At 39.3% G+C, this 16,358-nt stretch overlaps 1 protein-coding gene across 2 annotated transcripts in view; it reads left to right on the top strand.

The window, feature by feature from the left end:
- LOC105492445 (contactin associated protein family member 5) overlaps positions 1-16,358 on the top strand; it is a 909,336-nt gene that overhangs the window by 760,226 nt on the left and 132,752 nt on the right. For both annotated transcript variants that reach the window (XM_071072554.1, XM_071072553.1), the window contains exon 18: positions 10,529-10,768. In XM_071072554.1, the coding sequence (XP_070928655.1) occupies positions 10,529-10,768 (240 nt within the window). The remainder of the gene's footprint in view (positions 1-10,528; positions 10,769-16,358) is intronic.

Below are 16,358 nucleotides of genomic sequence, written 5' to 3'. Positions count from 1 at the left end.
TTCTTTTTCCTCTGTCCAACCATAAGTCTGGTTTCCAAGGTTTCCCCTAAAAGTATCCTCTACCCTTAACTCCATCACAGAACTTGCTTTCTGGTGAACCTAATCTGAGACAGAATCAGATACATTTTTCATGCAATTTACACACATGTGTGCATGCTCTCACACACACACACTTCTTTTAAATTGAATTAATTTTCTTAAGTGAAATTTATTTTTCATTTCTCTTGAGAATTAGCTATAAAATAATGCCTCTTCCCCTCCTACTTTCTTTTTCCAAAACACTGTTTAATGCTAATAGGTTATTAAGACCAAGTTTGCATGGTTTTGCTTCATTACCCTTCGAAGATCCTGGTACTCAAACTAAAATGGGCCTGCCCCACCCCGATCTACCTGACAGGCTCCTCTCCATTGATAATGCAGACTTTGATGAGTCAGATGAACTACCTCCTCTCAAGGGAGTCTATCCTGGTACACCCCCCCATCTCTGTGAGCACACACAATACGCCTGATTCTACTGACCTGAATTTACTGAATTATACTGACCTAGGAGTTTCTTTGTGGGAAGACATAGTGTCTAATTGATCTTCATATCTCTGGGCCTAGTAAAGGTTTTCTAATATATTTAACGTTCAATAAAAATCTAATGAATTGGCCGGGCACGGTGGCTCAAGCCTGTAATCCCAGCACTTTGGGAGGCCGAGACGGGCAGATCACGAGGTCAGGAGATCGAGACCATCCTGGCTAACACGGTGAAACCCCTTCTCTACTAAAAAATACAAAAAAAACTAGCCGGGTGTGGTGGCAGGTGCCTGTAGTCCCAGCTACTTGGGAGGCTGAGGCAGGAGAATGACATAAACCTGGGAGGTGGAGCTTGCAGTGAGCTGAGATCCGGCCACTGCACTCCCGCCTGGGTGACAGAGCGAGACTCCATCTCAAAAAAAAAAAAAAAAAAAATCTAATGAATTAATGAAAGTGAATGAAGGCAGAGCTCCCAGTTCAGTCCACTCCACTAGTGGCTTTATGGTATTAGGCAAGCCACTTACTTTCTCTGAGCCTCAGTTATTCCATCTGCCCACTGGGCTTAATAATAATCAATACCTTGCAAATCAGTTTCAAACACTGAATGCAGCAATAGATGTCCCTGTTCCCCTTGGGATTTTCTTTTAAGGGTTCTTAAATAAGAATGGCAAGCAAAAGACTGTTTCAAATGGGAAATGATTTGTGCCCTCACCCCAGTGGCATAATGAGACACTCCTTTTGGAAACTGAGGGGTTTTGACATTTAAATGACACACTCAATTGGTGTAATGGCTCCAGGGGGAAGGACCCCTCCCTATGCTGGATTTTACTTCTTCTCACAAATCAACAGAAATGTCCCCACACACTGTTGTAATTGGAGTGTGAGTGCCTCGAAAGCTGAAGGCCAGTCCTTATAAAGGGGAAAGTTTCTTGCCATTTTCTTAGCCAACAACTTGAAAGATAAAGGGATTTCAAAACCACATTTCCAAATTACTATATGGTTCACATACACCTGCTTCGGAATTGTTATTGCTAAATTGCATTCTCACTGCTGTTACTTCCCCCTGATCTGTTCAATAAGACAGTCTTTTTTGGGTTGTTTCTCCAAATCAGAGAATTGTGTCTGATCTGGTAGTGAGAGGATATGCCCAGACCAGAAATTGGACCTTTACTTGTGATTCGAGGATACCAGAAATACACTGAAAGCTGACCACACTCCTCACACATTTGCATTGCCTTCTGGGCAGTCAGGATTTTGCCTCAGCCACTGACCTTCTCTTGCTCTGGACAGAGAATAAAGCGCAGCAAAAAGCCAGACTGTATGATTGTTTTAAATTGAAATGGTTTTCTTTAATCAGAATTTATTCTTCATTCTCCCAGGGATCAACCTCCTCCTTTCCTACTGTTTTACCCAAAAGAGTCTTTAAAATCCCATGGGTGCTTTGGTGGAGTTTGGAGCATTTTGCGGGATGGGGATTGAGGGGCAGGGGTCTGATTCTGCACTTCTACTTGCTTTTCTTTGTCCTTTATCCTTTTTTTCCCCACTCACATTCTTTTCCTTCCGTAATTTACTAAGCAAATGTTTTCTGAGTGCATGCTCAATCAGCCCTGGGCTGGGCAATGGGGTCATGGAGATAAATAAGATCCATTCACTCTTTGGGAGGTACAGGCTCAGGGAAGAGGTGAGTTGGATTTTCTAGTGGTAAGTCCTTCATGCTGTGGTATGTGGTATGTATTCAAGGCGGTATGAGCAGGGAAAACTGGATGCAGCTCCCAACTCTATGCAGAGGCAGGCCCCAGACTCTATTTCCCTTACATTGTGTAACTATTTATTTCCTGCCCTCTCTCTTTCTTATATTGGGGAAATAAGATTAATTTGCAGTGAGTACAGTGTCTGAGGAAATTGGCCCTTGGAAAGCAGCCTGAGACTTGTGTGCCCACTCACTGTGTAGGAAGCAAGTCTCTTGCCTTGCTAAGTCAATCGCTCGCTTATTCAGGTATCTGGGAGGACACCTGGAGCCCAAATGCCTCAGGTTCTAAGAGAGACCATCCTTCCAGACCCTGCTGTCTATTTGGGGTACTCAACATGGACACTGCATTTCCTGCCACCACCTACACTGCACTGGGGCCCTGCTTTGAGCTTGGGTTTGTCTTAAAATAGAGATGGTGCTTATATCAATGACAGAGTTGGGTGCACTTATGCTTCTCATTCTCTACCATTTTCCCACAAACTCTTATCCTCAAGGATCCTTCCTTTTCTACCTTTTATCTCTCATCCTTTCACAGATAAATTAATTCATCAAAAACATGGTGGGGGTCACTGTCAGGATGAGGTTGATGCCCTGAAGGGCAGATTCAGGCTCATGAGATTCTCACCCACACACCCACTAATAAGAAATAGTCCTTGCCCAGAGGAGAGTGCTCCAAAAGCAGTAATGGAGGGCAGTGGAGCAGTCATATATATGTATATGTGTGCATATGCAGATGAGGTCCATTTCTTTTTTATAATATCTCCACTCTCTTAGAATTGAGTTGGAAAGCCTGCAGTTTTCCCCTTTCAGTCAAAGCACATTGTGTTATGCATTTCCTCTGGTTCCATCATTTTTTATCCTTTTGTTTATTCACCCTCATTTTTTCTCCTCTTTTATCTTCTGCAAAGCCACCTTGCTTCCTTCCATTTATTCCTGAAGGCCATGTAACCTCTGATGGTGGCTGCACGCTCAGCGGGAAAATATGGATGATAATGTGTCCTGCTTGCTTTGTGTTCACAGAAGACTAAAAGCCTCTAGATATTTCAGTATTTTATCCTTGTTATTATTGTTATTCTAACTTGTCCCCATCATTATGTATTGTGAAATTGACACCTTTTTCTGTACTAGAAGGTCATGTGGACCTTAAACAGTAGGAAAGATCTAGTTTGAACACAGTATAGGGGAGGCTACAGACCAACCACAAGCCATAGGTAGAAATGGAAAGTGTAAATCAGATTTCCAATAAGTATCCCAGGGCTGGGACAATTTTAGTTCAATTGCTCTCATTTTTTTTTTCGTCTGTAGTTTGTAAAATAATCACTGGCATTTAGCATGTTGACCAAATAACTTTTTTTAAAAAAAGCATCATTCTGAGAATGCAAACAATTAAAATTTAATTTATTGTTGGTGGGAGTATAAATTGAAACAGTTAAGATAACTCCTTTGCATTATCTACTAAAGTCAAACATACGTATACCCTATGACCAACAGTTCTACTCCTAGGTGTACACCAACAGAAATATGAACCAAAATAAATACAGAAGATTACTCATGGCAGCACTATTCATAATACCAAAACCTGTACTATGCCCATTGACAGTAGAAAGAAAGATGATTTATGAAATGTTTCTCAAACCAGAATACTGTACAGCTTCCTTTATTAATATGGACAAATGGCATCAATGCAATGCTAGGCAAAAGAAGCCAGGGTCAAAATAGTACATGCAATATGATTCCCATTTAAATCATATTCAACCTCTGATTTCAGAAACAGGTTAGCGGTATTCTTGGAAGGGAGTGGTTGGTGACTGGAAGGAAGCTTCTGGCGTGCTGGTAAAATTCTGTCTTTTGATCTGGTTGCTAGTTACTTTGATGTGTTTAGTTTGTGAAAAAATATCAACTCATATATTCCTGTGCACTTTTGCATTTGTTCTTGAACACAAGAAAATATAAAACACGGTGCTAAAAACAGCCTCAATCACTGAAGTTGAGTTTTCTCATCATCATAAGTTTTAATGGTTTTATAAGTAGTTCCCCATATAGAATTACCATGACTTATGTATCATTCTCTTTTGTCAGACACTTCCCTCCCCCAGTCTGTAACAACTATTTCAAAAGATCAATTAAATATTAATATTTCTGCTTGTAATCTTCCTCCGAGCTCCATTTTCAGCTATTTTCTTTAAAAAGTGCAATAAAGCCCATAATAACAATGCTGTAATGGCTTTTAACATGCATTGATGAATTATTATTCACAAGTCTTTCACAACATTTATTTATACCAAACAAATAAGGAAATTATTTTAATCTGTTAACCAAATTCAAGTTATCACTAAGCTCTTTTCCAGTTTCTTGAGGGGGTTTGGCATTTGGTTGGAGGTGTCACAATTTGTAGTGAGGATTAAATCAATGAAGCATGTAGAAGGTTTTGATTTTAAATAAATTCTTAGTTCTGATCACTATCATTATTATTTTACATTTTGGGCATCCAGTTAATACTGCCAGTATTATTAGTGTGTGTTTAGTGATTCCTGAGCAAGAAATCTCTCTATCTGGCAAAACTCAACCAGACACATGCTTTATCCTTAAGGAAATCACATTTTTAAATTAAAGTCTCCAGTAGGATTTCCTCCTGGTACCAAGATTCTGCCAATTGGAGAACCAGGGCTTAAAACAGAAGATAATTGATGGTTAGTATACTTGTTTTTATTCATCATGTGTATGTTAAACCTTTGCCACTTTAGTCAAAAACTCTGTCACTTTTTGAAATCTAGGTGGTAAATGCAGCTGAACTTCAGTAGAAAACAAACTGCTCCATGTTCAAGGGCAGAAAAAAAATTAAGGCAGGAAGAAAGGGTGGGAGGGAAGAAGAGAGGATGGAAAGGTGGCACTGTACTAATTTTTGTGAAATAAGAGCCTGATCTGATGCAGTCTGTGTTCTTCCAGGGGCTTCTCTGAAAATGAGTTTTGCTGGAGCATGTGCAGGACAGAGCAGACACACATGAGAGAAATAGAGGCTCCGCGTTTGTGCTTAAGGAGGGCACGAGGAATTGAGATGCTTCTCTGGAAGCAATGAGCATTTGTCCGACTGACACATGGAGGTTTTCAAAGACAGGCTTAGAATGATGGTAGTGAAATTTTTAAGAGTTGATTCATAGTCAGTCCAAGGAAACATCATCATAATGAACCCAGTTGATACCAAGGGCCAGCTGAAGAGTATCATACAAAATTGCTTCTAGCTAGGCCAGCCAACTAATGGTCTGAGTTGTCAAAAAGACTGATAGGGAAGCCGAGAGAATAAATGCATGCTGGTATATTATTTGGTGAAAGAAAACATGTAAGAGACAAGAGGAAGAAAGTGGAAGAATCACTTAGTTGTGGTATTGACCCAAATCGTCTAATATTCATCTTGGAATTTTAGGGCACGGAGCTACCTGCAGGCTTTGAAGATCACCAGGTCCAGTGTGACTCCAGGTTTTGCCACATAAAATCTGTTTAATCCCTGACTGTGGCCAAAGCAATCTCTGATGTTAAGTTTTCTTAGGCAATGTGAATGATATGAAGAATACCTTCTTTCCCATTGACAGTTTAATGAGTTTAGTATAAAGTTTCTAACCTACAACTAGTATGACTAGTATGTTTTAATATTGTTTTTAGAACCAGAGGCATTGCTCTGGTCCTCAAAGAGCCCACAGATTAAGGCTGAAAAAAAAAAAAAGAAAAAGAAAAAACCCTTAAACTTCTCTAAGTATAATGCTACATGTTTTTTGTTTTTCTAAAATCAGAGTGAACTGTATACAAGAAGCAAACAAGTACAAATAAAAGTATACTAGAACAACAGAGGAAAAATTAAATACTTGCAGTGGCCAGGAAGGCAACATGAATGAATGAAGTCTTCCTGGTGGGCTCTGTGGTCAAGAGGAGAGTGCATGCCCTATCTTAAAGGAGCTGACCCCAGTGCAGCTGAGAACTGCCATGCAAGAAAGCAGGGTCATTAAGAGATGTTCTGGTTTTTCAATGAGGAACTAACTAGAATTTTTAAAAGTATTTTTGTGTTTTTTAAAAAATTGACAAATAATTAAAATAAGCAAATGCTTGGTGGGTAAACAGACAGATGACTAATACGTTTATATGAGTTCAGGTGTGCGTGTCTGCGACTGCAGGGGTAGTGTAGGACAAGCAGTGGAGTGCAGGGGGATGGATAATATACTAGGAAATACGACATATGTGAAGAGGTCCAAAGTCTAGATAGGTCATGTGGCATGAGAACCACAAGTGGTTTGGAATGCTTGGTGCACTGATGTCAGTGCAGGAAGTGTGGGAGAAAGAAGCTGGTGAGGTAAGGGGAGGCCAGATCTCCCTTGCTGTGTCAGTTGTGATCAGGAATTTCAGCTTAATCCCTAGGACAATGACTAGTTTCCAAAGGGTATCAACCACGTACAGCAGAATCACATTTTCAAATTTGTATTAATTCTGGCCACAAAACGGTGAATAGAAAGGAAGAGCAGGGGCTGTAGGTAGCATGTTTTTGCAGGAAGGAAAAAAGAAAAGAAAGAGAAAGGAAGGAAGAAGGAAAGAGAAAGAGGAGAGAGAGAGAGAAGCAAATGGATTCAGAAATAGAGATTTCTGGGAGAGGGAGAGAAAATCCGTAGGTCTGGGGTAGAGGAGGAAGACGGTGAGCGAGGGGGATGAGGGAAGATTACCGTTGCCTTTCTGTTTCTGTACAATAAGTTTTACAGAAGATTCATGCCTCCAGTAACTCTTTACTCAGAGTAGGTAAGAAGGGGCCGCTTTAAAAAAATTATTCTTTTTATAAAGAAAAAGCACGGTGAAGCCCTGTCTCTACTAAAAATACAAAACATTAACCAGGCGTGGTGGCGGGTGCCTGTAGTCCCAGCTACTCGGGAGGCTGAGGCAGGAGAATGGCGTGAACCCGGGAGGCGGAGCTTGCAGTGAGCCGAGATCCGGCCACTGTGCTCCTGCCTGGGCAACAGAGTGAGACTCCGTCTCAAAAAAAAAAAAAAGAAAGAAAGAAAAAGAAAAAAGGGAAAAGCAAACTTACTCCTAGTTTTCTCCTTTGTAAAGGCTAAAACAACCAGTTAAAAATGGAAATTTAGTTCACTGTGCAATTGAGTTCATAACTCACTGTGTCATTATGTTTCGTCAGCATCTGTAATTGAAATAATCCCCCCGTTTTGTGTCACTATCACCAGACTCTATAAGTCTCAAACCTTAAGGAGTGCATTTTTGCCCAAGAGACCACCCACCCCAGTCATCTTCTTCTCCATTAATAAACTTGTTGACTAAGTCACACGCAAGAAAATGTGCAATAGATCTTTCATTCTTCACTTCTGCTAAAAGAAAAATGACTCTAGCAAGATATATGAAGAGTTATTCAAATCCACTATGGGGAGTGACTACAAAATGAGAAAAACAAAACGAAACCAAACATTTGACTACATAAATCCTCTCCTCTTTATTCTACACACTCTCTAGGAAAGAAATAATGAACCTTCCTCTATGATCTGCTTGTGCTTATAATTGATTTATCTTGTGGTTAAAGAGATTTACTTACCAAAATTGAGACAGACAGGAGAATGCAATTTGGGTTTGGCCTCCTGGCCTGCTTGGGTATCACTTGTGGGAACTGAAAATATAATGACTGAACACATATTGTATTCTATGAATCATTACTTCAGAATGCGAGACGAGATTTATCCCTTAGGATAAATGTCTTTGGACGGAACAAGTGAATGTCATACATGTATTTATGAGTCTGCTGACCTGGTGGGATTTAGGAGAAACAACCCTTCTCTCCCCACTCTGCCCTGCCCCATGTGCCCCTCACGTCCTCCCCATTTCTAATCATTTCCTTGCTTTCCTCAAAGCCATTGACCCACCACTGGGCCAGTCTGACTAATGCCAGGAATTCTTTGAATTATCTACTCATTTCTTTAACTTACAGCTTTGTTTCTCACTTAACATCTCTATTCCCTGTCTAAGATTATGCATTTCAATTTCTCATCTGATCCACTTTGATAAGAACACATTTGTATCTGGTCATTTGCCCAGACAAAGATTTAATAAAGTTGTAGAATAATTTCTAGAATGAGGCTCAGATGAGAGATCCTAAGGGTACAGAAAATGAATGACAAGTTGGTCCTGACCTTGGTATTTTCCCTTCCACCTTCTCCTCCTCTCCGTTAGTACATCTGGCAGACCTCAGAGACCTGTGTGTGGCTTTTACTCATCCATATGTGTAGACTTGAGTCTGAGGATTTGAAACAAAAGTTGTGTTCTTTAAGGCCAGGCTGTACCTCTGCCTCCCCTGGGTTCTCCCACGAGTTTCAGCACCAAATAAATACCTTCTAATGGGACTTAGCCTAGTTTCCTGGCTTGTCTCTCAACACACATTTTTTTGATATCAGAGGGGTAGGCTGGTGGAATATTGGATTTCTGATGGGAACAAAACACTCTGAAATATTAAATCTGCCTGATTCTTGAATAATTTTCAAGAAACATAAAATCTCTCTGAAACCTACAAGATACATCCTCAGCAGAAAGTTACAAGCCTATTGTGTAGGCTTGCAAAAAGAAATCTGTCTTCTAAATCATAATGTAAGAAAAAGCTCAAGGATTAATTAGCACATATATATTAAGGACCTGGTTCTAGCCATTGTAAAGGTGCAAGAGAAGGCATAAGAGAGCAGCAGTGATTCAACAGTATTGTACTCTATGTTATTTTCTTTCTCTCTTTCTCTCTTCCTTCCCTCCTTCCTTCCTTTCTTTCCTTTCTTTCCTTCTTTCCTCCTTTCCTCCTTTCCTCCTTTCCTCCTTTCCTCCTTTCCTTCTTCCTTTCTTCCTTCCTTCCTTCCTTCCTTCCTTCCTTCCTTCCTTCCTTCCTTCCTTTCTTTCTTTTTCTTTCTTTCTTTCTTTCTTTCTTTCCTTTCTTTCCTTTCTTTCTTTCTTTTCTTTCTTTCGAAAGACTCTCGCCTTGTGGCCCAGGCTGGAGTGCAATGGTGTGATCTCAGCTCACTGCAGCCTCAGCCTCCCTGGTTCAAGCTATTCCTCTGCCTCAGCCTCCTGGGTTCACGTGATTCTCCTGCCTCAGCCTCCCAAGTAGCTGGAATTACAGGCGCCTGCCACCATGCCTGGCTAACTTTTGTATTTTTAGTAGAAATGGGGTTTCACCATGTTGGCCAGGCAGGTCTTGAACTCCTGACCTCGGATGATCAGCCTGTCTTGGCCTCCCAAATTGCTGGGATTACAGTCATGCGCCACCATGCCTGGCCTATTCTATGATCTTAATGAAGCCTCACCATACACCCGCACAATAGATTGATTTTTATTTTATAGATCAAGTAGCTGATACTTAGGTAATTCCAATGTCAATATGGCTAATCAGCGAGTGACATGACTTTGACTCCATGTCTATCTGGCTCTGGTCTACCCACCTTCCACTTCACTGCACTGCACTGCATAAGCATTAGGAAGCCTACTGAAGTTTTGTAAGTTGGTGTACTTAACAGCTGCTGTCTAACTTTGCCAGAAAGGACAGTCCCACTCTGTGCCTTCCACTTCAGGTGCAACTGTGCTGTAGACTGTGTAAGAACTTTTTTTTTTTCACAAGAAACATGGCCATCTGAAGTTTTACTCTGAAACCTGTAAAATACAGGAACTATAATCTTTCACTTTTTTGTGTGTGTATACGGCAAGAGCCTGAGGGAGGGGATTCCCAGCCTAGAAGGATGTGTATTTTTTTCTTAACTTTTATTTTAGGTTCAGGGGTAGATTTGCAGGTTTATTATATAGGTAAACTTGTGTAATGGGGATTTGTTGTATAGATTATTTTGTCACCCAGATACTAAGCTTAGTACCCAATGGTTATATTTCTTTGATTTTCTCCCTCCTCCCTCCCGACACCCTCAAGTAGGACCCAGTGTCTGTTGCTCCCCTCTGCATCCAAGTATTCTCATCATTTACCTCCCACTTGTAAATGAGACTATGGGGTATTTGGTTTTCTGTTCCTGCCTTAGTTTGCTAAAGATAGTGGCCTATAGCTCCACCCATGTTTCTAAGACATGCATTTTTTTTGAGGCTCTTTGGAATTCCAACTCTCAATGGAAACTTTAATAAAAAATCAATTTAGCCCTGCATGACAACAGAGGACTACTTAACTCTTACCCATGCCAACATTAAACCTAAATGTATTGAGCCCTATAATACCTTACATTTCTTTCCTTTCATTTAACCTCTTAGGGGGAACGTCATCCAGACAGAAAGGCTTCCTAGGATGCATTCGCTCCTTACACTTGAATGGACAGAAACTGGACCTGGAAGAGAGGGCAAAGGTGACATCTGGAGTCAGGCCAGGCTGCCCGGGTCACTGCAGCAGCTATGGCAGCATCTGCCACAACGGGGGCAAGTGTGTGGAGAAGCACAATGGCTACCTATGCGATTGCACCAACTCACCTTATGAAGGGCCCTTTTGCAAAAAAGGTACCTTAGGCGCTCCCTTTCTCCTGAGTGCAGTGCTATATCACCTACATGCTATGATCAGGCCTTGTGATACTCACACTCTGAGACAGTCTTTATCATCTACTCTCCCTCTGTTTGAAGAGTCTGCATAGTTCCTCAACATAATTGCGTATACTTGTTGATATTGCGTGTGTTCACTGGCAATGCAACTGAACTGGATGGATAATTACAGGAAAACACCCTGCCCGTGGCCAAAAAGCCGGTTGAGCAGGGAAAGAGGTGGACTCATATTTCTGTTGTTAGCTAGATTGTTAGTGAACACATTAATATGTCCACTTCCAATCCCTCTGTCTGCAAATGTAATCAAAGGATTGTAGAATCTAGCCCTGGGGGAGCCTTAGAGATACTTAAACCATCTTAAATTATTTTTACAACAAAGAGAGTATCAGTAAATTAGTAAACACAGCACCATGTATTTGGTGAAATCTCTCTATTCTGCAGGTGACTTGAGCGAATGTCTGAGGCTTTAAAAGCCCTGTCTGAAGGCTCATATTCAGTTCATTGGTGGGCTGGGACTGAAACACACATGAAAGTCAAAATTTCTGCTCCAGGGCTTTTTGTGTACCCCTTCACAATCTCATGAATTCATTACATTGACACAAATTAATAATCATGGACATACAGCTTGGACAAGGAATGAGGATCATTGTGTAAATTCTCTAGATAAATTCAAGATACCTCAAGAAACTAGAAAATCTCAATATTCAGTATGAATATGTAGTATTTTTCAAACATAAGAAATATTTGGTGTACTCTCAATTTTTGCAATATTTAAAAGTTTAATTGATGGAGAAACGTTTGTTTAGTAAACAATGTAAACAATATTTCAAGAGCAGCATTTAAATTATTCAAATAAAATGGTTGAACCACTTTGAGACACCATTTAGAAACAAACAATCATAGCAATTATATATAATTTTTCTCAATTCATTAAAGCACATCTTCAAAGCACCTTTACAAAACAATGGTTTATTTAGTCCAGCTTACTACTGTTGGAACTTAGAAACAAAAGGGAAAAAAAGCACTCACTGTTTTCTTTGAAGGATACTATAGTTTAAGCCTTCCGTTCATTCATACAGGGGCCTTCTCTTCAATTAGTTTGAATTACTTACTTATTCTTGCCAAAGAGCATGTTATGTTTCTTGGAAGAAAATTAATGGTAAAAATTTTAGGGCTAACTGCATGGAAACTTAAAATAAAACAGGTTCCATTCCGGGGGCTCATATTATGAACTAAACAAGCGAAGTGCTATTAGGTATTCACACTGGGGGAGGTGTCCGAACAACTTCCCCTGAGAAGTGTGAATGCTCCTCTTAAAGCCATCCCACACGCTAGGAGGAGCACAAACAATAAATACCATGAGACCCAGGCATTGAAATGCACAAGCATTCTTCTCAGCATCTCTACCCAAGACTTTTGTTTGGAAGAACATGAACAGGAGACCTCTCTGCATTTCTCTGGGGACATTATTCAAAGATCTTTTGGATCATATTGTTCTAAATGTGCCTAATTTCTCTTTTGTTGTTGTTGTCTCCTTTCTCCAAAACCATTCCTATTAATTTTCTTCCGTCCTCGGCCCTGGATCTTTTCCCTGCATATGCTGCAACATCTCTGTGCTCCCTCCCACTTTTAATTATGATCTGCAAGTTACACAGGCAAATGTGTGCCTAGCCTTTTCATGTGCATTGTAGTTTACTATTTCCAAACTGTTCATTCTTTCTGATATTTCTAAGAAAATGATTCCCTCTATATTTAGTCCTCACAATGTATGTAAGATGGCCTTTTTAGTCACATCTTTGAGCCCTGCCAACTGCCTCTGGGGAATGTGGCCGGAACTGAAATGGGGAGCCGGAGGCTACAAGATGGTTCTGAACAGAGGGTGATCTGTTGGGCGACTGGTGCAGCCTTCCATGCTACTTACTATGGCACTGTATATTTCAAGGAGATGGTGTGTACATACTGAATATATCTTGTATAGAATTGGGGACTTTTTTTTCATTATCAATTCCTAGGTCAGAACTATGTTTCATTGGCCATTTTTCTGTTTCTCATAATAGTACGAAGAAGTAATCATCATAAAAAATAAACTAGTCGTTAACTGCAACATATATTCCTCATCCAAACAAATAGAGCAGGTATTAACATCTAAATTTGACTTATTAGGGGTTCATAAAGTTGTACTAACTTGCTAAATGTCAGGAGGTCCATCTAGCTTGTCTTTGCTTCATTTTTTCTCTTTATGACCCTAATTTCATTCTATATGTGAACATGGTAATAGGATTCCATCGCTTCAAATATGCAGCTTTTGTTTTGTGTATTTTTTTCTCTCTCTATTATTGAGATGTAATTTATATATCATAAAACCCACCCTTTTAAGGTGTATAATTCAGTGATGTTTAGGATACTCACACAGTTGTATAACGATCACCACCATCAGTTTCAGAATATTTTCATCATCTCAAAAAGAAATTCCATGTCATTAGCAGTCACTCCCCAGTTACCTCTTCCCGCATCCCTGGAAACTACTAATCTACTTTCTTTTCCTGTAGATTTGCCCATCCTGAGCCTGTCATATAAATAGAACCATATAGTATGTGATCTTTTTGTGTCTGATTTCTTTTACTTCACATACTATTCTCCCGGTTCATCCATGTTACAACATTCATCATTACTTTATTCATTTTTAATTGTCAAAGAGTGTTCCATAGTGCGAAAGCACCACAGTTTGTTTATCCATTCATCTATTGATCAGTTAATGAATGTTGGGATGGTTTCATTTGTTTGGCTATCATACATAACACTGCTATAAATATGTACACATTTTTGTGCAGACACATATTGTCTATCCTCTTGGATATATACCTAGAAGTGAGATTGTTGTGTCATACGGTAACTATAGGTTTAATCTTTTTGAGGAACTGCCAAACTTTTTCAGAGCGGCTGCTCCATTTTGCATTCTCACTGGCAGTGAATGAGGGCTCCAATTTCTTCACCTTCTTGCCAATACTTTTTACTGTCTGACTTTTTGATAATAGACATCCTAATGAATATGAAATGCTATTGCATTGTGGTTTTGACTTGCATGCCCTAATGACTAATGATATTGGATATCTTTTCCTGTGCTTATTGTCCATTTGTATACATCAATTTTTTGGAGAAATGTCTAACATCTTTTGTAGATTTTAAATTTTTTCTTCTTTTTATTAGTCAGTTGTAATAATTTGTTGTGTGTTTGGAATATAATTCCCTTATGAGATATATAATTTGCAAATGTTTTCTCCAGTTCTATGGGTTGTATTTTGTCTTCTTCATAGTGTCTTTTGAAACACTAAAGTTTTAAATTCTGATCAAATTCATTTTCCCTAGTCTCCTATCTTTTTTGCTTATATATTTAGGATCATAGCTAAGGAACCCTTACTTAATCCAAGATCATGAAGATTTATACCTATGGTTTCTCCTAAGAGTTTTATAGTTTTACCTCTCACAGTTAGGTCTTTGATGCATTATGAGTGAATTTTCGTATTTGTTGTGAGGTAGAGGGTCCAGCTTTAATCTTTTGCATTTGGATATATCCTTGTCTCAACACCATTTGTTGATGTGTGTTTGTCGTTAGCTCTCTTATCCCCCCTACACATACACCATTAATAAAGAACCTGGATATGACTGTCATAGTGTTTTAATTTAAATGTTTTTCTTCCTAATTAAAACATAAGATAATTATTTATAAAATTTGTTTGAAAATTTATTTAGAAATCTAGAAAAGTTAAAACCCAATCTAATACTCAGAAATAATCATTAATAGGGAACTTGTACTTCCTTCTAGTTTTTTTCCCCTTGCCCTTAATATAACTAAGATAATTTTGTCCATTACATTGTATATTCTGGATTTTCTGTATTTCCTTTCAAAAGCATTTCTATGTAAGTCATCAGTATTTGTAAACATTCGTCTTAATGACTGCGTTATGTTCCATCTGGTGTTACTGCCTTTTCTTGTCCATCCTTTTACCAGAGCATTACCGCTCACAGAGAAATCATGGCGCTCTGGCACCACCCCTGCCCAAGTTCAGGTTCTGGTTCGTCTACAGTCCACGTTGTGTGACACTGGTTGTGTACTTTAACGTCAAGATTCCTTGGTTTCCTCATCTAGGAGTTGTGGAAAGTGCCAAACTCTTTCACAGGGAGTCGTGTTTAACATTCGATGAGCACCCCACAAAGCACACGCCCACGGCGTGTAAAGTCTCACTAAATACTGGCTCTTCTTATTGATTGAAATTTTTCATTATCTAAAATTTTGTATGTAAATAATGCTATGATAAACACATATATTGATTATTTTCTTAATAACAGAATTTCAGTGAAAAAATAAAAGTATGTACATTTGGGTACTCTTTACATATTGCCAAAAATCTGTCCAGAAATCATTTAATACTTATATTCCTTTCAACTTATACCATTTATTTACTTTTTATTATGGAAAAATGGCAAACGTATGCTGTAGGACAGGGAAGAATTTAAAAACTCCCATTCACTGTTTATCTAACTTCAACAGTTACAAACACATGATCATTTTTATTTCATCGATACACTCACCTCCTATCCTCCCCCTTTATTATTTTGAAGAAAATCCCAGATATAATACTATTTCATCTATAAATATTACATCATGTATTGCTAAAAGATAAGCACTCACGATAAACACATAGCCACAGGATCATTATCATAAGAAAATTATAATAATTTTTGAAATAATTTCTCAGTGTTCAAATTTCCAATTGTTTTATTTTTATTTAGTTTGTTTGATTTTATCTAAATCAGCTTGGATGATTTCTGGGTAATTTCTAGACTATTCATTAGCCAGGACTGGTCTTTCTGTTTGTTCTAATTCCAAATCGAATTATACTACTATTATTAAAACCAGCTACTGTTCATTGAGTTCCTACTATGTGCTGTGCTTTTACGTACTTTCTTCCAATCCTTTCACCCCCCCAAGACTGAATTCATCCTGATTTATATTTGAGTAACCTGAGGTCGAGTGGGATTCCGTGATTGCAGGACATGGGTAGATTCAGGTTCTATCTCCAAGTCTACAGGCCCCATGGAAGCTCAGAGACGCACCCTCCAGTACCATCCCATTTCCAGCTCCTCCTAGTTCATGTCACCCATCAATGCCCTGTCGATATGGAGATCCCCTTGCAGGTCTCAGGAGGCTCTTCTCTCAGAGACATCCAGCTCTGGAAAACATTGTCTCTGTCACTAACACATCAAGCCCAAGGTTAATTTCCATTGGTCCACTGGTATTTTTGTTTTGTTTTGTTTTGTTGTGTTGTTTTGTTTTGTTTGACAGAGTCTCTCTCTGTCACCCTGGCTGGAGTGCAGTGGCGCAATCTCAGCTCACTGCAATCTCCGCCTCTTGGGTTCAAGCGATTCTCCTGTCTTGGCCTCCCCGGTAGCTGGGATTACAAGAGCCTGCCACCACACCCAGCTAATTTTTGTATTTTTAGTAGAGACGGGGTTTTGCCATGTTGGTCATGCTGGCCTCGAACTCCTGACC

This window comes from Macaca nemestrina, chromosome 11 (assembly GCF_043159975.1).
Source record: "Macaca nemestrina isolate mMacNem1 chromosome 11, mMacNem.hap1, whole genome shotgun sequence".
Lineage (NCBI taxonomy): Eukaryota > Metazoa > Chordata > Mammalia > Primates > Cercopithecidae > Macaca > Macaca nemestrina.
Note: the sequence above shows the minus strand (reverse complement) of the source record. Positions and strands in the feature narration are given on the sequence as shown.